At 38.2% G+C, this 26129-nt stretch overlaps 1 protein-coding gene across 1 annotated transcript in view; it reads left to right on the top strand.

Annotated features, from left to right (window-relative positions):
- CNTNAP2 (contactin associated protein 2) overlaps nt 1-26129 on the top strand; it is a 2389242-nt gene that overhangs the window by 644665 nt on the left and 1718448 nt on the right. Inside the window, exon 2 of the mRNA XM_008258071.4 lies at nt 1519-1629. Coding sequence (XP_008256293.2) covers nt 1519-1629 — 111 coding nt within the window. The remainder of the gene's footprint in view (nt 1-1518; nt 1630-26129) is intronic.

Raw genomic sequence — 26129 nt, 5'->3', positions numbered from 1 at the left:
CTTCTCCTGGTCTCCCATGGGGTGCAGGGCCCAAGTACTTGGGCCATCCTCCACTGCACTCCCGGGCCACAGCAGAGAGCTGGCCTGGAAGAGGGGCAACCGGGACAGAATCCTGCGCCCCAACCAGTACTAGAACCCGGTGTGCCGGCACCGCAAGGCGGAGGATTAGCCTAGTGAGCCACGGAGCCAGAAATACCCTGCCTTTTTAAGTAGAGTTCTGAACATGTACAAACATTTACTGGGAATTTAAGACCACTTGTCTAAGAATTAAGTGTGGCCATGTTGTAAGTTGGCATTGTGCTTCTCTGCTCCTCCTGCCCTCTGGTCAGTTGGTTCTTTATTCCTTCATTCAATGGACCATTTTATATCCTGTGCCGACTGAGGGAGAGGTGAGCGTGGTAGCAGGTGGACAGGGACGGTGGAAGGTCAGCAGCAGCAGCAGGTTCTGTTGCAGGGGCTGCAAAGACCATGGTGAGGGAACAGTGATGGAGGAGGCTGTGAGGGCCACTGTGGGCCATTCCAAACAATTGTGAGTGGGAGCCAGTTTCTCTCTCACTTTCATGGGTATCTCTTCAGGGGCCAATGGAGGAACGAGGAAAGCTAGTCTATGCCAATAACAGAGACTTCTGAAGGCTCCACGAGTCAGGTCTGCAGCTGTGATGTGAGGTGACGAGCCAGGATGGTGTCCTACTCCAGAAGATACAGTCCTTAACGCAATGTGCCAGAGAGGAAGATAAACTGAGACGTGATGGCAGAGTTGAGTCCTGGACACTTTACTATTAGGGACATGTAGACTTTGGGAAAAGGAGAAGACTTTAGCAGACGAATTAGGGAACAAGCAGCTAGTGAGGAATGAAGGAAACAATATTAATGGTGCACAACATGTTAGAAATAGAATTGCTGTATTGCCTGGTTGCAATATTGGTTCAAAAGGGTGGGAAATGATTAATTTTTCTGGCAGTAATACTTTCTAAGCCAGTGATTATTCTGAGTTCTCTCTTACAAAACCTGATTATTTCTTTCTGTCTTTCCTGCTTTTTAATTGTGGTAAGAACAGTTAGCACGAGATAGAACCTCTTGAATTTAAGTATACAATAGAGTGTTACTCTCTATAGGCATGGTGTGGTAGACCAGATCTCTAGAACTTATTCCACTTTTATGACTGCAGTACTACACAGGTCAAATACTTCAGAGAGTTTTCAGGAGATGCCAAATAATAAAACTTGTTCGGTAAACAACCTCAGTTCTACTCGGGATTCTTAGAAAGATAGTCTGAGTTGAAGTTCTTCTGAATAGTATTTTGTTGCAGATACATTAAGAAAATCAAGGCAGTGTTTAAATTGCTCTCGTGATTTGTTATAATTATCATAACTGTTTTACCTAAATTCTGATCAGTTGACAATGTTGTTTCATAGGCTTGAAAATTTGTACTACATTAACTATTTCAATGATCTCATATCAATAATTATTTAAAGATCTTTACTGAATCCCTCTGTCTCCTTTTTTTTTTTTTTTCAGAAAAATGTGATGAGCCCCTCGTCTCTGGACTCCCCCACGCAGTTTTCAGCAGCTCTTCATCTATGTCTGGTAGCTACTCTCCCGGCTATGCCAAGACGAACAAGCGAGGGGGTAAGAGAAATGTTGATTCCTTTGTCAATCATTGTGGTTGGAAAGAACCCTATTTTACTTGTGACTCCATTTTAAATATATTAATGTCACATAACGGACATTAGCAGGTACCTAAAATTATTGCTGCCACTTCTTCCAGAAGATCCACAGATAGTGTGACTCTCTCATGTAACCCCTATCAGGAATAACAGAAAAAATATAGGCTGGAAATGAGGCATTGCAAGTCAAAGGAGAAGAAATTCTGGAGTTGCCTGTGGGAACAAATTCAAAATGACATAGACATTCTGAGTTAAGGAATTTCTTGTCAATCTGAAAATCATTTAGAAAAAAGTTACAAAGACTCTCTTCCTAATGTGCTTACACAATATGAAAAAATTCTGCTTCATATCCACTGATTTTTCCCTCTTCTTATTAATGTATAAAGTTTGTTTAGAAAATGCAGAATAATAATGTGTATGGCCCATTTGCTTTTTTTCTTCCAGAGCCCAAAATTTAGCTTTGTTACTAAAACTCAGTAATAAATAGCTGCATGTCTGTGGCTACCACTTAAATTTTGGACTTCAATGTCATGGTATTCATTAGGGAATGGTAATTTCAAACTTGACAGCATTTCACAGAGAGTAAGCAAACATGATTAGAGGCAGAAACATAAAACTCCTAACCATCAAAGGGAGGCTGATACAAATATCTATGAAAGACAACTTGAAAAGGAAAGAAACAATATTTTATTGGGAAAACATAAATCCACCAGCAAAGACCATAATTCTGTATTCAGTAAAAATAGGAATGGTTGTTGCCAGGGGCTGAAGTGAGGAGAGGGAAGAAATGGAAAGACGTTGGGCAATCAGTACGAAGTTTTGGTAGCCAAGAAATCTGCTCTACAGACCTTTGGTTCATAGTAATGTATTGTATGCTTGAAAATAGCTAACAGATCTCCAGTGTTCTCAGCATGAAAGCAGGATAACTATGTGAGGTGATGGCTGTATTGATTAGCTTGAGTTAATCATCTCATAATATATGCACACATCTAACATTCATGTTGTATGCCATACAGACAGAGCATTTTGTCAGTCATACCTTCATAAAGCTGGGGAAAATTAGAAAGTACTAAATCATAAAACAATCTCAAACCACAGCCAGCTCAAGAAATAAAAGGAGTAAATATGGAAGGTAGGAAAGAGCAGAAGGGAGGGAGGGAGGGAGAGAAGAGGAGGAAGAATAATAAACAAAGGTAGAACAATAAAACAAGAGAGGGGCCTGCATGTGGTGTAGTGTGCTAAACCACTTCTTTGGTTGCCAGCATCCCTTATGGGCTCTAGTTCAAGTCCTAGCCACTCCCACTTCTTTTTTTTTTTTTTTTAAGATTTATTTATTTATTTGAAAGAGTTACAGAGAGGCAGAGGCAGAGAGAGAGAGAGAGAGAGAGAGAGAGAGAGAGATTTCATCTGCTGGTTCACTCCCCAGATAACTGCAACAGCTAGAGCTGTGGCCATCTGAACCAGGAGCTAGGAGCTTCTTCCAGGTCTCCCACACGGTCCAGGGGCCCAAGGAACTGGGCCACCATCCACTGCTTTCCCAGGCCATAGCAGAGAGCTGGATTGGAAGGAAGTGGAGCAGCGGGGACTTGAACCGTGACGATGGAATGTGGGCACTGCAGGTGGCCACTTTTCCCTCTGCTGCACCACAGCGCCAGCCCCATGCTCCCACTTCTCATCTAGTTCCCTGCTAATGGCCTGAGAAAAGCAGCAAAATATGCTTTTCTGGGGCCCCTGCACCCATGTGGGAGATCAGGATGAAGCTCCTGGCTTCAGCCTGGCTCAGCCCTGGCTATTGTGGCCATCCCTGGAGTGAACCAGTAGATGCGAGTTCTTTCCCTCTTTCTTCCTTCTACCCTCCCTTCCTCCCTGTCTCTCCCTCTCTCTCTCTGTAGCTCTTTCAAACTAGTACCGCAGAGAGAGAGGGAGAAGAAGAAAAAAATCCAATAGGAAAAAAAAATAGGGAAGAGGGCAAAAATAAAAATGGCAGTGGAAGATGAGAAATAGCTATCAGAGAATAATAAAAAACAAACTGAGAAGAATAAAATAGATAAGAAAAAGATGGAATGAGATGTACACATGATATACTTACAGAAGAGTGAAGAGGTCTTAATTAGTGAAAATAGTTGGTGAAATGGAGATGCAGAGCCCAAAGTAGAAGGGCATAAATAAGAAAACACAGTTGTGATTGAATAGTCGTATTATTAATACATCTTTTTTATAACATATTCATTTAACTGTAGGCCTGAAAGAGTTGGTGAGTTGCTATAAATTATCAAAACTTCTTAAAGATGTCAAAGTAATGGAAATTCTAATGTATTCCTCTCGCATAAAAGTTACTGGAAACAACCGCAAAAATAATATAGATAGAAAAAAATGAAACAAAGCCCTGGCCATATTTTAAACATAATTATGATACAGTTCTGAAATCTGGAGCAATTTATCAAAGGAAAAAGATATGACACATTGTGGATGCAAAGAGGCTATCATATCCCCTAGATATGCTGTGACACTGCGAGACCTACGGCAACTCTGCTGATGGGAAATTTTGGAGGAAAATATGAATGGAGACTATGACTTGCCTGGTGAATTTGGGCATGTCAGGTTATTTCAAGCATCCAGGATTTCAGGAGCATAATTGATACCGTCTAGGCAACAAGGAGTCCAGTGAAAATAAACATTGAAGAAAGCATAGTCGATGACTAATGTTCAGCAATGAATCCATTTCAGTGTAAGGGCAGGACCAATCAACTTAGATTAAATGTGGAGGACAGAATACAAATGTTATATTTGTAAGAAAGAAAAAGTACCAAATATGGGGATTACTTGGATATATGCTTCTGTCCCCAGCCTTTCAGAACAGGAATCAACAAGTGCTACCACTTTAGGTGCAAATGGATTTTTTCTCTAATATCTTTAGGCATATTTCTTGGGAAGAAACAATATGTTTTTGGTTCTCATTCAGTTGTAGTAATGTCATAATAACCATTTTCTTGTTTTAAAATACAAGGTGACACTTTATTTAGAAATACTCATCTATCGACTTACATGTGTAGAGTGAGATACCTGAATTAAACTTACAAAATGTTTATTTTTTAATCTAGATGGTGGAATTTGAGGAATTTCTTTACTTTATAGCAGTCTTCTCTGTGGTTAATAATCAACATATGAAAAGTAGGAAGACCACAGCTGCACAGGAGTATAAACAAGGGCTAAAAATGACAGTCATATCACAAGATATACCATTCCTATACTGTATTTGTATTCTACATTAACTGCCACATATCAGAGAAAACATTTGATATTTGCTTTTTGAGACTGTGCCAAAATTCCGACCTTGTTCTTCCTGTACCTCTTGCAGTAAGCACCCTCTGCTCACAAGGTAGCCACAGATGATTAGTGGGAATGCCTGATCTCAATAGATGTCCTCAGTCTCTCCCTGTTGTATTTGTTATGTGATGCAGATTTGGTCATTGGGAGACCTGGGAGGGGCCACCAGGATGGGCCTTGTGGAACAAGACAAAGTTCCTTACCCTTGATTTGCTTCAGCAGGAAAGATAGATGGCATTTGTAAGCCACATAATCACTGATCACTTCTGGGAAGAATACACACATAACTGACATCTGGAAGGACTGAGAATAAACCTCTTTATGTAGATACCGTACTCCTTAGAGTCTCTAGTCTTTACCTGTCCTTGAAAGCCACTACTGAACTTGATTGTTTCCACACATGCTTGTTCAAGATCATTGCTCTAGCCAGCATCGTTTTCTGCTTCCTGCAGGCCAAGAGAGAGCTTTGGTAAATAGTGGGACACCAACCTCTTTTCAGGTTCACAATTCCAATTTTTTTTTGTACACGTGTGTATATGTGGACTGCCTCTCGCAGAGCGCACATGGCCACCAGAGAATCACACCTTCCTCTGCTCTCAAGACTTGTGTTCCTGCTATGCCTGCAAAGCATTCTTTTTCCTTTTATCCCATCCTCCATTCTTTCGTGCTTAAATTTATAAAACACCTACTTTTCTTTCGCTTTCTATTTTTCCCTCCTTTTCAGGGTTAAGTATTAAAAGTGTCCATCACCATTGATTGAGCCCAAACCTGTTCTGATGTGCCGCAAACTGGGAAAGCAGCCACACTCCCTACACGACTCTTGTCCCTGCCTGTACCAGTGTTGCCTCCTGCCGACCCTCTTCTGCTGGCTGTAGTTCCTCGTGTAGCCTCCTGCTCCACGTGGCCCACTCATGGCAGCCAGAATCTGCCGGATTAGGCAGTACTCTTAACCTCTATTAGGAAGCTCTTCCCTTAGGATATAATAACATCAAGTCTCAATATGAAATAAATCCAAGTTCTCAGCGGTGAGCTCCTAATGCAAGTTCTCAAGTGGTAGCGCCTATCCTGTTCTTGTACTTTGCACTATTTTCCCCTTTCTGTTCCTCAGTATCTATCAGCCTGGCATTTTTCTCCATCTGCTACTTTTCCTTTCATTTTTGGAGTGTTGCCTCTCCAAGGAGCACTTACCTCTTAAAGCAGATTCTTGGTAGCAGAAAGACCCAAATGATTGGTTTTCTCATGTAGCATGTTGAGATATCGGGCATCCCATGCTTCTGGAACTTAAATTCCTCTCCTAAAAACACCTGCTCATTTTGCCTGTTCTGAATGTGGGAAGAGAATGAGTTGTATCCATGCTTAACTTGGTTTCCCAACTGAACTGATCATAGAAGAATATGGCATTAATCAGTTGTTTAAACTTCCTGTATCATATTTCTTATCTCCATGGTAACTATGTAATCTATCAACCAAACGAGGAAGACAGAGAAAGAAGGGCAATTAAAGATTGCATCATCAGACAATCCTCAAGTTATGGTTCCCTTATATTTATAAATAGAATCAATCGTAAAGTTAAGTAGAGAGCTATCTATACAACTGTATTGCATTTGAATGCTAGTCTCTTTCCCATCAATTATTCCAGTGCTGAAAACACTTCAGATATCAACACTGCTTTCAATATCAAGGAATGAATGATAAATACAAATACTCTTATTACAAAAGCAATGTCTCCCTAAAAAGTTATTCCAAGAGTTTGTGTTCCATTGTCGTTGTGTGTCTGTTTCCCCCATGATTATGTAAGATAAAAAATTATAATAAATTAAATGTTAACAACATAATAGTTTAAATAATTTTAATGAATTTTGAATGATTGGAATATTACTCATATTAACTTAAATATTCCCCATCAACCTCCTTTCAATGCAAAGTAAAGAGGTTCTGTCCATGGTTCTTAAGTGTTATTATTTTCTTACCATCCTATGTCATTTGAATTAAGATCTTTCAGAATGCATCAGTCTTATAGGATCTAATGTTTATTTATTAGTTTACAAACATTAGGGGAAAAACTGTTCTGGGCATTAGAAAGAATAAAGTGCATCCACTGTTTCATTCTCAGCCATAAAAATTCTGAATATATATATACAAAACCCACTCTGAATGATTTCTTCTAAAGGCCTCATATCTTTGTATTCACCTTTCAAAATGAATGAGTGTTGCCATCTAAATGCTATTATAAACATGAGTTATTCTTTTTGTTTAATTTTCAAATATAAATCAAACTTTTGCTTCTCTTAGAACCTTATAAAATTAGGCATGCAGTACATGAAATATTTCATAAACTCTTGTTAAAAATAATAGGATGTTGGAAGCACATTTACCAGGCAATGGCTCATCTATTTTGTTTGAACATCCTTTATAATTTACAAATAATATTGCAATTTCTATCATAATATCAAATTTTATAATGCTGGAATTTCAACACATGTCTTTGTTTTCTCCATGGAAATCGGTTCTGGGTTTTTTGGTTCCATTTTCTATAGAGTACTGTTGCCCATGGTGAATGATGTTAATATGTTATGGACACACATGTACATGTTTGCACAATCAAGTCAACCTGGACAAATATTGTGTCTGTGTTTCTTTGGAAAACACTTTACCCTTGATTGTGGAACAACTGTAAAGTAAGAAGCACACACTTTGAGTTTGGAGATGCTTTCATTAAATTCGGCTAAACACTGTTCACATCAACAGTTTTAAATGCAGTTTGTTTCATATTCTTAGAAAAACACTTGTGAACTGATACAGCCACTGTGGAAGACAGTGTGGAGATACCTTAGAACTTTGAAGATAGACCTACCACATGACCCAGCCATCCCACTCCTGGGAATCTACCCAAATTAAATAAAATTAGCATATGAAAGAGTACCTCCACATTTATTGTGGCTTGATGCACAATAGCTAAGACATGGAATCATCCCCAATGTCTGTCAACTGAAGATTGGATAAAGAAATTATAGGGTATGTACACCATGGAATACTACACAGTGGTAAAAAAAAAATGAAATCCTGTCAATTGCAAGAACATGGACACAATTGGAAAGCATCATACTTAGTGAAATAAACCAGTCCCAAAAAGACAAATACCATATATTCTCCCTGATCTGTGGTAACTAATAGAGCACCTAAAAGGTCATCTGTGGAAGTGAATGTGACGCTTTGATACATGATGACTTTGGACAGCCCTTGTCCTGACTGTTGAGAAACAGTTTTGTTTTTTTTTTTTTTAAACTATTTGCTGAACTCTTTACTTAGTATAGGGTTAATCGTATGTGTATAAAGTTAATTGAAAATAAATTTTGGAGGGGCCAGCACCATGGCTCACTTGGATAATCCTCCACCTGTGGCGCCAGCATCCCATATGGGCACTGGGTTCTAGTCCCGGTTGCTCCTCTTCCAGCCCAGCTCTCTGCTGTGGCCCCTGGAAGGCAGTGGAGGATGGTCCAAGTCCTAGGGCCCCTGCACCCGCATGGGAGACCAGGAAGAAGCACCTGGCTCCTGGCTTCAGATTGGCGTAGTTCCGACAGTAGCAGTCATTTAAAGAAGAACTAATTCCAATTCTTATCAAGCTATTCAAAAAAAAAAAAAAAAAATGAAAGTGGAGGAATTTTCCCAAACTCCTTCTATGAAGCCTGCATCACCTTAATTCCTAAACCACAAAAAGATACTACAGGGAAAGAGAACTATAGATCAATATCTCAGATGAACATAGATGCAAGAATCCTCCACAAAATAATCAAATCCAACAACACATCAGAAAGATCATTCACCCAGACAAAGTGGAAATTATCCCTGGTATGAAGGTATGGTTCAACATTCGCAAATCAATGTGATACATCACATTATCAAACTGAAGAATGAAAACCATATGGTCATCTCAATAGATAAAATTGGCACAGAAAAATCAATAAAATCAATAGCTTTACTATACACAGATAATTTCATGGCTAAGAAAGAACTTTTAAGATAAGTCTCATTCATAATAGCTCCAAAAAGAATTAAATACTTTGGAATAAGTTTAACCATGGATATCAAAGATCTCTATGATGAAAGTTACATGTTAAATGTTTGGTAGAATTCAGCAGTGAAGCCATCGAGTCCTGGACTTTTCTTTGTTGTTTGGTCTTTATTATTGATTCCATTTCAGTCTTGGTTATTGGTCTGATAAGGTTTTGTGTGTCTTCATGACCCAATTTAGGTAGATTGTATATGTCCAGGTATCTATTTATCTCTTCTAGATTTCCCAATTAGTTAGCATACAGTTCTTTGTAGTAATTTCTGGTGATTCTTTTTATTACTGTGGTGTCTGTTGTTACATTTCTATTTCATCTCTGATTTTATTTGTTGGGTCTTCTCCCTATTTTATTTTTTTTTACTTATTTTTGATTAGTTGGGCCAATGGTGTATCAATTTAATTTTTTCAAAGTAACAGCTCATTTCACTGATCTTTTGTATGGTTTTTGTTGTTTCAATTTTGTTTATTCTATAATTTTAATTCTCTCTTTTCTCCTACTAATTTTTGGTTTCATTTATTGTTGTTTTTCTAGATCCTTGAGATGTATTGATAGCTTATATATTTGGTACCTGTTCAATTTCTTAATGTAGGCACCAATTGCTATAAACTTCACTCTTAACACTGCTTTTGCTGCATCCTATAAGCTTTGATAAGATGTATTGTTATCTTAATTTGTTTCCAGAAAATTTTTGATATCACTTTTGAATTCTTCTATAACCCCCTGTTCATTCAGGAGAGTGTTATTCGGTCTCCACGTTTTTGCAAATGATCTAGAGATTCTTGAGTTGTTGATTGTCAGCTGCATTCCATTGTGGTCAGAGAAGATGCATGGTATGATTTCATTCTTTTTTTTAATTTGCTGAGACTTGCTTTAATGCCTAGCATGGTCTATTGTAGATAAAGTTCCACACGCTGATGAAAAGAGTGTGTATTTTGCAATTGTGGGGTGAAAAGTTCTGTAGATATCAATTATGTCCTTTTATTCCATAGTGTCAATTAGCTTTATTGTTTCTTTGTTGATTTTCTATCTAGTTGATTTTTCCATTGATAAAAGTAGGGTGTTGAAGTCACTTGTTACTATTGTATTGGAATCAATGTCTCCCTTTAGATCCATTAACATTTATTTTAAATAGCTAGCTGCCCTGTAATTTGGTTCATATACATTTTTATAGACACATATTCCTGTTGAATTGATCCCTTGATCAGTAATAGTGCCCTTCATCTCTTCTAACAGATTTTTTGTTAAAGTCAATTTTGTCTGATATTAGGATGGTAACACCTGCTCCTTTTTGCTTTCCATTATCATCGAATGTCTTCTTCTATCCTTTTATTTTCAGTCTGCATGTATCTTTGTTGGTGAAATGTGTTTCTTGTAGGCACAAATAGATGAGCCTTGTTTTTTAATCCATTCAGACTGTATCTTTTAACTGGAGAGTTGAGACCACTTATTTTCAAGGTGACTATTTATAGATAACAACTTGGTCATGCCAATTTCTCATAAATATTCCTAATGTTTACTTTGGATTTCTTTTGTACATTTTCTGGGGGATTTTCTGCCTTGAATTTCCTTCATAGTGATGGCTATCTTTCTGTGCTGTGGTATGTAGCTCATCTTTCAGCATCTTTTGCATGGCTGAATAAGTGGTGACAAATTCTTTCAACTTCTATTTGTTACGGAAGGTATTTATTTCACCTTCATTCATAACTGAGAGCTTTTCAGGGTATAGTATTCTGGGTTAACAGTTTTTTTTTTCTCTCAAGACTGGGACTATTTCTTGCCATTCTCTTTTAGCCTGCATGGTTTCTGATGAGTAGTCAGCTGTGAGTCTAACTGGAGAACCTCTGAAAATAATCTGGCATTTCTCTTGTACACATTTTAGAATCTTTTTTTGTGCTTTACTGTTGAAAGTTTGACTACAGTGTGTCATGGTGAAGATCTTCTTTTCTGGTCATATCTTAGGTATTCTATGTGCTTCCTCTACTTTCTGTCTCTATTGTGGAAGTGCTCTGTAATTATTTCACTAAATAATAGGCCTTCTAGTCCTTTCTCTTTCCAGACCTTCAGGAAATGCTAAGACCAGTATGTTGGGTCATTTGACAGTATCTCATAAATCACCAATACTGTTTTTAAGTTTTCTAATTTATTATTTTGGTCTGACTGAGAGATTTCAAAAGATTTCTCTTCAAGCTCAGATATTCTTTATTCTGCCTCACCAAATCTGTTGTTAAGGCTTTCTGTCCACCACATTTTTATTAGATCTATTGAATTCTTCATTTCTAATATTTTATGTTGTTTTTCTTTAAAATCTCAATTTCTTGGGAAAAATTTTCATTCATATCATGTATGGTTTTCCTTAGTTTGTGGATTTGCTTCTGATTGCTTTTGAGCAATCCTATGATTAATGTTTGAATTCCATTTCTAGCATTTCATCAATCCTTTTTCTTCACATTACAATATTAAAATGTTGTGTTACTGTGGGGTCATGCTATCTTTCTTATTCTTGTTTCTTTAATTTCTGTATTTATTTTTAGGCATTTGTGGAGTTACTTGTTGGTCTTTGCCTCTTATGCCTTTTTTCTTTGAATTCTGTCTCTGTGGCTTAGTGGAATGTCTGCATTTTCAGTGAATACCAAGAGGTATGTGCTGGGTGTGGCCAGAGAACTCTATTCATTGCTCCAGGGTGGGGCAAACATCCAGGGTCACAACCAAATTAGGTCTGGTAAATCTCTTATTAACAGAAGTAGCAGAATGGTCACCTCTGTTGCTGTGATTAACCCCTCACCTCCTCTCCTCCAAGCTGAGCAATGGCTAAGTATAGCCCCCGTATGTTCAACACTCATCCACACCAGGTTATGTACTGCACAAACGATCTGTGCAGCCCTTACCCTGATCATGGTTCCCACTGCAATTACTTGACTCAGCCAAACAAGGAGCTCTGAGCATGTGGAACCTAACCAAGTGATTGCTCAGAGACCCAGCTACACCCTACACCCTCTCGTGCAGCCAACGAGTCCCCATGGTCTCAGCACACAAGGTTCCCATAGTCACTGGGTGCAAAGGTTCGGCTTTGCCCTACCAAACAGTCCAGTCAACAGAGAGGCAGATGTTCCCTTTGCCAGCTTCACTAGGTGGCTTGAGCCCTGGAGCCTGTGGTGTGTGGGGAGGCTAGGGGTGCCTCACAGACATATATGGGTGTCCAGCCACCTCTTAATCCTTCCAGCCAGGCTCAAAGTCAATGGGAACTACAGATTTTTCCCTCTGCTAGACTCTGGATCGTACACATATACAAGAACCACTGGCTTAATGTTGCACTCTTCCCACCACTGCTGCCAGTACTGCCAACAAGATTGTGTCCTGTGTCTTCCAGTTGCTGTGCACATGCACAAAGGCTTTTGAAGCTGCTGCCCAAGCCCAAAATGGTGCTTGCACTTTCTCAGCCAGGCACCTTCTGCCACTGTGGGGAGGATACCCCTTTTACTTCCACTGGGTCCATGGGTAACCACTAGTAACCAATAGCCCATATGGATCCAGTCCAGGTTCATACCACACTCTCCCTCTGGTTCTATCACCACGGGTTGCTGCAGTCTGGTCTCACTTCCATCTCGAAGCTGGCACTCTAGGGCTCTTGGCTGCTGCAGTTGCGTGTTGTGTCCATATTCGTACTGTGGACCTGCACTTCCACACAGGTCTGCAATGTTCTTCCTTTTGTAGAATTTACAGTGTGGTTTTCTCTTTAATTCTCTCCTGAGAGTGCACTTCCTACATTTTTAACTACTTATCCCTAGCCTAGCACAGTACATCATTCTCTAATCTGCCATCTTGAAATTCTCTCTCAAAAATACCTAAAACAAAATTCTTGGAGCCAGCAGTGTGCTGCTTGTTAAGCCACCACTTGTGACAACAGTATCCCATACCAGATTGGTTGTTTGAGTCCTAACTGCTCTGGCTCCAATCCACCTGCCTGCTAGTGTGCCTGGGAAAGCAGCAGCAGCAGGTGGGCCCCTATTACCCATGTGGGGGACCCAGGTGAAGTTCCTGGCTCCTGCCTTTGGCATGGGCCAGCCCTGGCCATCATGGCCATATGGGAAATTAACCAGCAGATGGAAGATTCTCTTTATCTCTCCTTCTCCCTGTCTTTGTCTTTTGAATAGATACATAAATGAATATTAAAAAAGAGATTACATTAAAACAATAAATCCTTCATACACACTCAAAGCACTTTAACATAGTACTCATATATCGTCAACTCAAAGAATACTTTCGAATGCATGACTGTATTACATATTATTTATCACATATTATTCTAGTAGTTTTAACCTTCAGATGTTCATTGTTTCTACACAGAGATAATTTGCTACATAAAGAGCATTCATTAATACGTTTCTTGCCCAGTAAATTATCACACAAGTTGTTTTGTCACAGACTTAGTTGGAGTCCAGACAATAATAGAAAATGAGTGATGATAGCAAACATAATTATCATTATTTATAAATATTGAAAAAATTAACTCTTTTTTTAGGGAAGAACATTTAGAACAATTAGAAAAAAGTCCTTTAGGATCAAATACTTTCAATATTGTAGAATACAGACCATCAGAATAGTGATATTGAAATCGTAAAGTGTGCCCTTCTTATTTCTAGATATTTCTTCTATATATAAAACCCTTCAACTGATCATACTTTCAGTCCTTATGACTGTGTCTTGCATTCTGTACTATTCACAGCAGGGTAGCTTATGAAAAGAAACAAAGGCCAGGAATGAGCAGGGCATGTCCACAAAGTTATCTGGGAAGTCATGCCAGGTGGTCAATAAATGACATTGGACAGAGTCTACTCATTAGACAAGGTTAAGACATGGAAAACTGCACATGTGAAAAATGTAGTGCAAAACTTGAAATTCCTATTCTTCTCTACAAAATGAGTGACTCTGCAATCTTCAGTATCTATGCTTTCATGATTAGAGAAAGTTCCATGCTCTTATGATTATTTGTCCCTTTTCCCTTATTTTATTAATCAAGAGAATAAGCAGGCCAAATTATTTCCAAGACAATCAGGAGGATTTAATATAATAATGACTCTGTTAACAACCTGGTGTTCTCATACTTATTAGAAAGAATAGACTCTTGTCTTAATATCCTTAGCAAATTAACGATTTTTTTCACACATTTTCTTTTGGAAGAATAAAAAAGATTAAATTACTGCTTCATATACTCTGGCATCCCAGAAGTACTTCTAAAAAGATTGTCACTTTAACGATTAAAAGCAGATCAGGTGTTGATCGCTTCCTTTTTCTGTACTCTGGAAATGAACAGTCAACATTGTTTACTCATTTCCTTGCCTTAAAACTGAGATATACTCACACGTTTGACATGAATACTGCTGACAATAAACCATGGCATTTAAGATAGTCTACTTCTATTGTCCTTGCCTTTTTAACATTAAAATGTAAATACAAAATGTAGAAAGCTTTATTCCCCAGGTTTTCACCCAAAGGTCACTTTTATTTTACTTTCCCTTAGCTGTCTTTATTTTCTTAGCAATGAAAGAATTCGTGTTGTACGTTTTTATTTTGCTTAGTTTTTGTTCTGAGCAGCTTCTAGAAGTTACTTCCTTTCTATTTGTTTTCTGTTTTAAATTCAGTGCACAGTGCTATTTATTGGAGTTAAGCTTCCTGATCTGAGTTATGGCTGCTACCTCCATTTAGCCAGACACCTGCAACTGGGAGGACAATCCTTCCCTTAGGATGAATCATTTTATTTCATAAGGTTTGTGCCTGAGCGCGTGTATGAACAATACATAATTAAACATTGTGGATTTTCCTTGGTCAATTTTTGGCATATATGTATTGGAATGGATGGTCAGTTGGATTCATTGTTCCTGTTGTTGTTTTTCCCTTCATCCCTTGACTGAGAACAGCAGGTAAGCCTTATGATAGGATCTTCTGTTAGAGTGAAGAAAAGTGTTGACTCCTCCAGTCTTCCTCCCTGCCTCTCCTAGAGATTCTCTGTTGAAACCACAAACTTCAATGCATGAGAGAGGGGGTCATTAGTGACTGCTAGAGACTCTTCCTTCTACACTGTGAAGAAGCCATAATTCCCACTGAATCATATAACATTGCCAGAAGGGGGGAAATTAAACATTCTCCACCACGAGGAAGACACAGAGCAGAAATGATGGCCCTCCCTCACTTTGGAAGGGCTGGAAGCCACAACAAAGTCCCAGGAAGACCCAAACTTAAGGGGATGTCACCATTGCAACCACCCCATCTCTACTGCTATTCCCAACGTTGCACATCTTTTATTCAGGTTGTAGTAAATCGTAAGCAGTTCCCATGAGTATCCAGTTTTTACACAAATAGATCATTCTTCATACCCAACATCAATGTTTGTATCTTTCTTGCCCTTGCCATCTTTCCATGAAGTCACCACTGAGGACTAGATAAGTCTCTTCATGGGTGTTTCAAGGTGCCTAATGTTCTCTTCTGTGTCAGAATTTACTATAGAGTATTTGACCAAAAACACATTCATCTCACCCCAGGAGACTGTGTGGGTGTCACCTTAGCACAAGCCCTGTCTCATGGATTTCTGCATAGTCAACATTTACAATGGTGCCTAGGACAAGCCCTGTCTCATGGATTTCTGCATGGGCAACATTTACAATGGTGCCTAGCACAGAGTTGATATTCAAAGGTATTGAAATCAAGGCTTGCATATACCCACTATCTCATCTGATGCCTACAACAAAACCTTAGGAAGGAATTTAGAAGCAAAAAAATTACTGTAATGGATGAGAAAAATCTCAAGGAAGTTTAGATTTCACTAGAAATCATAGCTAACAGAAACCAGATTCATTTCATTTGAAATGCAGTTTTATGACTTCAAAATCAGTCACTGTTCTATTGACCACATTGTTACGTGAGAGCTTTTGTTTCAAAGAAATTGGAATATTATTTGAATTGGTATGGAACACAGCTAAAGTTTTCCCACTTGTGTTTTAGAACACAAGAAGATACATTTTTCTTTTTTATTTCTTAGAAGCAGGTACTGACTAGATTTTCATACAGAATAACATAGTGCCTTTGCTTTTTACTTTTGTTTGAAATAATCAGAAAGCAAAGTATAATTAAAATATTTGTTGATGATAACATATTTTTGAAAGGTCATCTTTACTTTCTTCTACACTTAACAGATAGCAAAATCCAAATTCCTGTGGTCTTATTTCTGAATTTTCCTTGTGGGATGTGGTAGGCATAAAAGGAAATAATAGTACTTGAAATATTATGTATGTGAGAACAGCAAAGATTGGAAACAACAATGAGACCAGCATTCTGTCTCCCAGAAAAGAATTGAAATGAGAAAAAACAAGCTACTGATGTGCAACACCAGTATGCTAGGATCTGACAGAAGCAATATTTTCTTGAGTCACTAACAGGCTTAATATTCAAAACACACAAGGAGAAAAAACAGTAAGTCAGTACAAAGTGAAAGGAAATAAATAATGGGGATAAAACTCAACCACCAAATAGAAAGTGTTTGAGATCTTCTAGATAGGCCATAAGTTGTATCTGTGTTTGGTGGGGGATGGGAAAAACATGGCATTAATAACAATATCCCAGTGCATGACCATTGTCAATCATTGATGTCTTTCTTCCAAAAGAAAGACTTAGGCATTGTTACACTTTGCCTTCCATTTTGTTCTTGTTTACTAGAATGAGCAAGCTTCCTTGAAAACTACAGACTCTCAGGGAATTGATTTAACCCCCGCTCCCCTGCCAAATTGTCTTCCCTTGGATATTGGATACAAGAAAGCAGGGGACCATTTAGTGAATTCTTTCAAAGGTATTCTTGATCTCTTCTCTATACAATTATTGATGATGGAGATCAATTTTCTAAAGAAAATTTCAGAGAAACACAAAAGGCCCAGGGGCTTCGATTTAAACTATTATACTGGAATTTACAATTAAAAAGAGAAACTTGAAACAATGTTTGTATGCTGAACATCAAACAATGTTATTGGTTTCCTATCAAAAGAAAGAGTGCTGCCCAGACATCAGGCATGAAGAACAGAGAGAGAGGCTGTATACCTTGAGATCAGCTTGACCTCCTCCCCAAGGAGGAGTTTCAGGCTCTATAACAGTGACCATCCAAACCTGAGAACAAACAGCCTGGAGTTCCAGTTTTAGGGACATTTACTGCATATGACTAAATGGTGCAATTCCAGCAAAAATATTAGTTTGTCTGCATGATTTGGAAAGTGATTTCTTTTCTTTTTCTTTTTCTTTTTCTTTTTTTTTTTTTTTTTTTTTTTTTTGACAGGCAGAGTGGATAGTGAGAGAGAGAGACAGAGAGAAAGGTCTTCCTTTGCCATTGGTTCACCCCCCAATGGCCGCCGCAGCCAGTGTGCTACGGTGGCGCACCGCGCTGATCCGAAGGCAGGAGCCAGGTGCTTCTCCTGGTCTCCCATGGGGTGCAGGGCCCAAGCACTTGGGCCATCCTCCACTGCCTTCCCGGGCCACAGCAGAGAGCTGGCCTGGAAGAGGGGCAACCGGGACAGAATCCGGTGCCCCGACTGAGACTAGAACCCGGTGTGCAGGCGCCGCAAGGTGGAGGATTAGCCTAGTGAGCCGCGACGCCAGCCGGAAAGTGATTTCAAAAGTGATCTCAATACAAGGGTCTGGAGATGGGCGTTAGGTACTTGATCTTTAGTCTAGCGTTTTGTGGTACTGAGTGAGGTAAAATGTGGGTGGGCAGTTGGACAGATGTCAACCAGCACTTTGTGCTCTTTGGGGCATTGACAAAGGAGGCACAGAGCAGATAAGACAGGGAAGAAAACAAAGAGAAAGATGGCAGTACCTTAGAGTTTCACATGAATCTATTGTGAGCTCTTCGGAACTTCTCTTCCCATTGATAATGACATGCCTTTGGAAATAATCAGGTCTTCTTAGCGATTTGTCAATAATGTGGCAAGGATACGCTAAGGAGAGATAAACAGGCAGGATATTTTGTTAACATCCTGAAATAAGTTTAACAGCTTCTGGGATGCCAACAATTCATATTCAAATAGATTCTCACTGAGACTAACATCTAAAACCCTGTGATTTTATTTCTGTGTATCAGACTAATCTAGATTTAAGGTTTGTTCTCAACTCATGGGGATCCCCCCTACCATTTTTTTTCCTTTGTTTGAATGGCTTAGCAGGGATAGAAGAAAACAAAGTGAGATTGATTCCTTCAGAAACTCTGAACTGTTATCTGTGCTATTTCACACTCAACAGTGGGAATAACCGAAGGCAGAAATGGAAAAATTAAAACCCTGTTGCTGAATGAGAACTCTACTCTCACTGCAGTGTGGAATAGTAGTTACTCCTACTTCAGGCACCTCTACTAGACATTCATTATTCATAAACACTTCTGTAACTGAGTTATTCAGGCTGGGAGAGAACATCAGCAATCTTTCTTTATTACTGAGACATCTTGTATCTAGAAGGAGGAACAAAAAACTTTTAAAAAAAAATCTTGCCTGCTGCATGTAAAATTAAACTTTTTGTTGTAGGCAAAATAATCAAACATCACAAGGCTGACCTAGTACATTTGGTTGTGTTTGTCAAGAAGCAATCTGAATAAATGGCTAAAAGAATTCTTCTGCAGCAGGAATTGGGCTGTGATGCCAACCCTGATCTCTTCCACAGCAATCCTCTCAAATAGCTCTAATTTACAGTGATGCGGGTCAGCACCTGCAAGGGCTTCGTAGACAGACTCGGTATCGAAATAAGTCTTGAGGTGTTGATCAGATCAAGCAGAATGAGGGATGTGGACCACTAAGTAAGCACACACCGAGCTAAGCACATATCAGCACTCAAGTTCCACTTGAATGTGGGATTTAAACTCTCAGAAGCTGACAAAGGAGCTTCTTACAGCCATTGAAGTGGGGTCATCATTAAGACAGGAGATGCTATTTATCTAGAGCATATTAGTGAGTGTCCCCAGACCCAAATGTGGGGAAGGTTCAGGTGCCATCTAAGTGTAAATCAGAAGGGGATAAGCATCTGTCTTACTTTGATGAAGAAAATTATTTATTTAGGGGAGGCATCAATAATTGAACAACCATTTTGCATAGTTTGTGTTAAAAACACGTTGCAGTCTACATCAGTAGTGTGTGATGGAATATAATGTGAGCCATGTATGTAATTTTGAGTTATTCAGCATCTGTATTAAAAAGTAGAAATAAATAGGTTAAATATATTTTATATTTTATTCAAGCTAATATAGCAAAATATTGTCATTTCAACATGTAACCAATAGAAAATCTATCAATATTATTCTTTGCATTCTCATACCTAGTTGTTAAACCCTGGTCTATCTTTCATACTTTTTGCACACCTCAGTTCAAAAACTGAATTTATAGCAAAAATACTTAATCTGTATGTAGATTTCATAACACTTATGATTGAGAATGGAAATCATATTGTCAAGTTGCTTCCAAAATGTTTAAAATATTCTCCAATAACTGAAATAGTAATTTTTGAATACAGATTTAATTATTTTAAATGAAATTAAAATTCAGTTCCTCCATCTCTCAAACATGGAACAGTCTCTCTAGCCTCATGCCAAATGCTAATAGCCACATGTATTGATTAGCATAGATCCCTGTGAATGGTGACTCTGAGACTTGCAAGTGATGACTACTTATGGTGTCACTGGTCACTGGGGAAAAATCAGAATCCAGTGATAGCCAGATGGTGTCAAGGACAACAGAAGGTAATAACTGGGGGACCCAGGAGGAGGAACAGTGCTTCACATGATGTCACAGGACAGCCCCATTTTATCAGCAAGAGTAGTAATGGCGGGAAGGAGGTAACTTGTTCAACATTGGAACTTTACAATGGTCAAGGGTTAGGGGTTCCTGGGTGTCCAGTTCTGGCTCAAACCTTGGGTAGATGTGGGAGCCAATGACCAAGTGCAGCCACTGGCCCAGTGTTAGATGTCAGCAGCACACAAGGCACTGAGAAGCAAGCTCTGCAGCTAATGAAGAGTGGATGGTGTGAGGGCCACAACTCTGAAGACCTTAAAGGGAAACTAAGGTAATGGGCTTTGTTTGCTATTGAAGAAGATAGGACTCTGGGATTTCTCTTTCTATATTCTTTTTTTTCCAGGAACTGTTATAAGCTGCTGTTTCTTGAAATTGCTGCTTTTGGGGAAAGGAGGTAGAATTCTTGATTAATGGAACCAGCTTGGCTCATAGCATTAGAATGATACACTCATGTGAAGATTGAACCCAATGCCTTTGGCCAGTTTTTTTCATGGCTTTAACCTTAGCAATGTGGACCAGGATTAATAATTCTAAAATAGGATAAGCCCTGTACCTATGTAGAGATAATACTATATGTACATATTAGAATATTATATACAATCTCTTATTTAGTATCATAGTAAAAAATACTGGTCATTTCATTACATATGCATAATTTATATAAAATTTACAGAGATTGATGTTAGATGGTGACAGGAGGACATTATTTAATAATTATAAGAGAATGCATTCTTTAACAGGGAAAATGTATCTCATTAAAAATAAAAATCATTCAATTATTCCTTCATTGAATCGCATAAATAATAGGACCCTAGAGGGATCAGCTGTGATTTAAAGTCCCAAAGTAGAGATTAAAGCATTAATAGTCACAGGGAATATGCAGTTCTGTAGAGGTGGGGACAGATATATGATTAAATAATTTTCTCAAGGTGTCAGTCATATGTATTGGAGTCAGAATTAAAACTGAAGACTGACTAACTTTCTGGTTTTGCACAATGAGATACTTCCTACAAAATGGAATGCCCCAAAGCTGCCATAATAAACCAAAGAAGGCATGATGTATTCTATCAATTATTCATTCAGGAGAAAAATAGAGAATTTCAAAATAGCAAAAGCCTATTCCAAGTATCATTTCCACATGCATAAGACCAAAAAATCCAGTCTGGAAATATGCATTCTAACAGAAGTTAATAGTGTGTCTTTAAAAATGTCAATTATAGGATGCTGTGTATATATATATATATATATATAATATATATTCATTGAGTTCTGCTCTAAAATGCAGCATCTCTGAAAATGACCTAGAGCTTTATATGCTATAGACAGAGTAGTCAGAGAAAGTAGAAAGCAAGGGCACCCATTGCCTTTCAGGAGCTTTCTGTGAAAATTTTAAAGAAAAAATGCTAATCATAGGCAGAATACAAGAGTCAGAATATAACTGGTTTTCCTAGAATCTGAACATTGATGATGTCACAAATCCTCCTGATAGAAAGCAATCTCTTAAATTATATAGCTTAGTGGGAAATTAGGATGTAATGGACAAATTCTTTCTAAAAGGCCCCCCGTGTGGCTATTCAGTCCTGTATGTCGACATTTGCTGTCACTAGGTTACATCTCTGGCTTCCTTCTTGGATCTGACTTTACTCAGCATTTGCCATAGTGTACTCTTACACTACATATCTACATTCAAGGTATAAAATGTTCAAATTACAAAGCATATTGTTGCTAAGATAAATGTTCATGTGACAATGAATGTATTTCTGGGGAACATCAGCAAGGAAGTGAGAATAATCGTGTTCCTCCCAATTCTCAGAATGTGACCTGGGTTCAGATTCCACAGAGAAGCTCAGAGACAAGTCTCATCTCAGACTTGTCTAAAACAAGGGCTTGGAGTTAGAGGATTTATACTTCTATATCTTCCAGACATTGGCTAGTTTTTCCAGTTAAGCTCCCCTACTGTTTAAGCAAGGTGGTTCTGGCAGCTTGAAGCAGAATGCAAGGAGAGAGTATCAGGTATTGGCTGCTACCTGATAAAGTGACAGGTCCATTCCTTGTGCCCAGCAGTTGCAACCATAGGAAGGAAGATGCCCAGGAAAAACGCTTCTACATTTTTTCAGATGTGAATAAAAATGCACAAAGGGTGCTGTGTGGAATAGACAAAGTGGAAATAATCCAAATGTTCAGCATCATTGTTAGAAAAATCATGCTTTAGTTTCTGTAATGAAGTACAGTTCATAATCCAAAGAGAATGGATAATACAAAAACACTAATATTGATTAAAATAAGCCATAGAAGAGGACATACAATGTGATTTAACCTGCATAGATTTCGAAATTAGGTTAAAAACTATTCTGTATAATTTAGGAATGTGTGCATCTGTGATAAAACCATAAAGAAAAGGGATGAGAGCCTTGACTAAAAATAAAGAATATTGGCTGCTCGTAAGTTTGAGGGAGGGAGACAGTATTGAGGAGGGGAAGCTCGAACCATCAACAGTGCTGGTAATACTCCTTAAATTACTTGGTGAGCTTTTCTTAAGTCTGCCGTGTAATTTCAACAAGTCATTAAAAATCTATAAGGAAAATCTTATTATCTAGCTTAAGAGAGAGAAAATGAGTTACAGGATTCCTCTGGTTTACTCATTCATAATACATTCACTCAGTAAATGTTTGAGTGTTGCCTAAGAACAAGGGATTCTTGTAGAAGCTCATGATATGAAGATGAATAAGATCCAGACGCCAAAGCAATGCTCTATAATTAAGGAAGTGTTCTGGCGATGCAGGGACTACCCTCTGGTAGACTACGACTGCCTGAGTTAGAAACACATCTTAAAAGCTGACCGATCTAATTTCTTTACTTTCACTGAACCTCACTTTCCTAATATGTAAAATGTAGATAATAACACCGACTACCACATGTGCATTACCTGAGTTAATGCATGCAGTGTGCTTCAGCAGAGCCCAGAGGAAAGTGAAGTACTCAGTAAGCTATAATTTTTTCTATTATTTCTGAGCTTGATTGCATTAGAAAGGGTGGACCAGTTTGCTTTAAGAAAACACATACATTCTCATTTGGGTTCATTGATTAAAGATGAAAGAGAACACTTGGGTCAGAGAAATGTGCATATGCAAAATGTGGAATTATAGAAGGACAAGGAATATTCATGCATGTTGTTGAAGACAGGGAGATGGCAGGAAATACCTTGGTATCCTGTGGGGCTGGCTCCTACGTTTGTTCCTTGTCCTTGAGATATCTGCCACCCATAGGGGATTTTAAAGCTGCGAGTGTGATAATCAGATCCTTTAGAATATAACCAAGTGTGTGCCTTGTGGAGGAGAACTGATACATCTTGTGGATGATGAACCTAATTAGCACAAACTTGTTGGCAGAAGAACATTTACAAGTCATCCCGAGTGAAAAATAATGATGGACTTAAGCAAGGCAGGGGATGTGGAAAGAAGGCAGATTAAATAGATGTTTCTGTATAATTAACTGCACATCTTCTCCATAGCTGATTGGCCTGAAAGGTGGGAAGAAAGAGGGGAAATTATGCTGCAGAACAAACTGCAATCCGAATCTCCCTAGTTTATAACAATGAAGGTTTATTTCTCACTAAGAAATGTCCTGGGTGGGCTGCAGCTCTTGAAATGGGTCTACTTGTTTATTGCCTTCTCTCCATCCCTTTGTCTGTGACTATTGATAAGACACAAAATAAACGCTACAGAAATATTATCCAGGTATGTCCATGTGTCCATTCCATGAATTAACACAACATTGATTCAGTTGTTTATAGCATCTTAACCATTGTAGCCATATGAAAACACTTCATATGGCAATTAAATTGATAGTGTGAAGGTTTCCAAGACAGATACAATGTAATATATAATATAATTCAGTACTTGTATCAGGTGTCATTTTGGTATAAAATATTTCTAGTTGAAGAATGACAGTATAATTCTTTAAACAGGTACTATTTATATTTTATGGGCACATTTGATCGTTGTTTCTGGTTTGTTGTCTTGAGCAAACCAGTAGTCATTGTCCTTATGGAGATTCCTTCCAAAAAACAAATGATAAGTTCTCAGCTTCTCAGACTCACCTAACAGTACCAAAGGTCTCCAACCAGTTCTAGTCATGTTCTCAAATTGGTCTGACTGAAGAAAAATATGTTAAGCATCTTTTATGTGCCAAATGGATGCCAGATGCTGGAGCACATGACAAATATGTTCATTTTTTTTTTGCTATCTATTAAAACCTAACACTTCTTGAAAATAAATATTCAAGTTTTTTTTTTTTATCAGTTCTAAGTTGCTCTGTTTGTTAAGAGAAATGGAAAAGAAAGTCTCTTGAATTTGTAGTTTTCCTTCGACCAAAAAATGGACATGCACAGCATTACCATAAAATATTTAATAGCCCATATCATATTGAAATGTTGCTGGTTTAATTCTTGTGGATGTCACTTCCTAGGTAGCATCCCTTGAGGATATGGTTGTGTCCTGTTTTCCTATGTATCAACAGCACCTAACATAATGCCCAGCCTAGAACAAGCGTCAACACAGGTTTGTTGCTTGAAAGAGAGTTTATCTCTATAGGTTCTCTATACACACTTGAGTTTATTATCTTCTGAATTGTTGTATCATATTATATATAACTACATACAATTAAAATAATTTCCAAAGTGTTTGAATCACATTGAGATGTGTGATTTTTATAAATATCAAAAACAATGAGGGGGAAAGTATTCAATATTACAAAAGTAATACTAAATACATCTGACTCCTTTGCACAAAATTTATTATAATTATTAAGGACACGGAGATTTAGCCTAAATATTTAAGTTTGATCCTTTCCTTCTATTAACTAACTGCTCTCTCTTGTGCAATTACTTAGATTTTGTGCTTGTTTCTGTACTTGTGAAATGAGGATCATTTTGACAGTAGGGCCTTTTTCACAAAGATATTTTCAGTATTAACTGAGCTAACATAGGTAAGAGTGAGTCTATTACTGGTCCACCACAGTCGCTATGCAACAGTGATTATGGGTCTCAAGAATGTCCGTTAAATTTTAAAAATTAATCTTGAGTGACAACACAGAATATCAAAGCAACAAATTATATCTGTAGAGATGGAACCAATTATTCTGAAAAGAGGAAACTTTTGGATTTATTAATAATGTGGAGACATTCTTTTTAAAAGCATATTTTTTCCTACAAATTTAGATATGTGTCACTCACAGTTCCAGTTGTAAATAACAGCAGCTCCACGCTAGCTGTTCAAACAGAAGGATTTGCTAAAGGACATTAGAGAGGTACAGAACCTTCTGGAAGGTTTCAAATGCTACCATGAAGAACAACACCCACGCCATGACAGGGCTAATCAGTGATGCGAGTACCACCATCCCACTGCCAGAGACCAGCTGACAGCAGCACTGCATGCCAGGATGAGAGGGCCAGCACCCACCAGCATCACTCTTGCCAGAAAATTGATTCTTCACACCAACTGCTTCCTCCCAACCTTCTCTTTAGAACTAACGTCTTGTGTTCATGTAGTTGTGTGTTCTGGTAGGCAGAATTTCTCATGCCTCTGCTTTAGCTGCAAGGGAAGCTGAGAAAATGACCTTCTAAAATCTACCCAATATATAGGTTGCTTAAAATTGCTGCCTGGCCACTGAGATGTCCCCAGGCACGCGGGAGTCATAAGAAGGCGGCTTGTCACATACTTCCAATGACTCTCCAGAGGTTTATTTAATTAACAAAGGTAGTGGGTGCTTGTTACATTAGTTTTGATATTCAAAAAGAGTGCTCACATTAAGTTTGAACTGCTTCATCTATTTACATATTTCCAAAACATTAAACCAACTCTAGTAACACAACCTTCTGTAAGATTTACTGGAGGCGTGCAGAAAACAATAGGATGCACAAACAATGTGTGAGAAGCATGAATGAGTGTGCTGTCAACTGCAAGGCAGGAAGCACCTTCCTGCAAGGAGAACAGAGAGGCTGCATATATTTGCTTATTTGGCAAACTTTATCGAGGTGTTTCATATAGGGAGTGAAAATGCTAAGTCAAACGGCATCTGTTTTATGGAAAATATATTTTGTCCAAGCATTGAATGATTTATTCAGAAGTAAAATGTTTGCACTTTCAAGAAAAATACACATACAGCAATATACAGAGACTTTACAGGGAAACAGGAATTGCTTAATTTGATTGAAAATTTGGTTAATCCCAAGAAACTAGTAGAATACTGGTAAATAC

The sequence above is a fragment of the Oryctolagus cuniculus genome, chromosome 3 (genome assembly GCF_964237555.1).
Source record: "Oryctolagus cuniculus chromosome 3, mOryCun1.1, whole genome shotgun sequence".
NCBI lineage: Eukaryota > Metazoa > Chordata > Mammalia > Lagomorpha > Leporidae > Oryctolagus > Oryctolagus cuniculus.
This window is presented reverse-complemented; position numbering and strand designations above follow the sequence as displayed.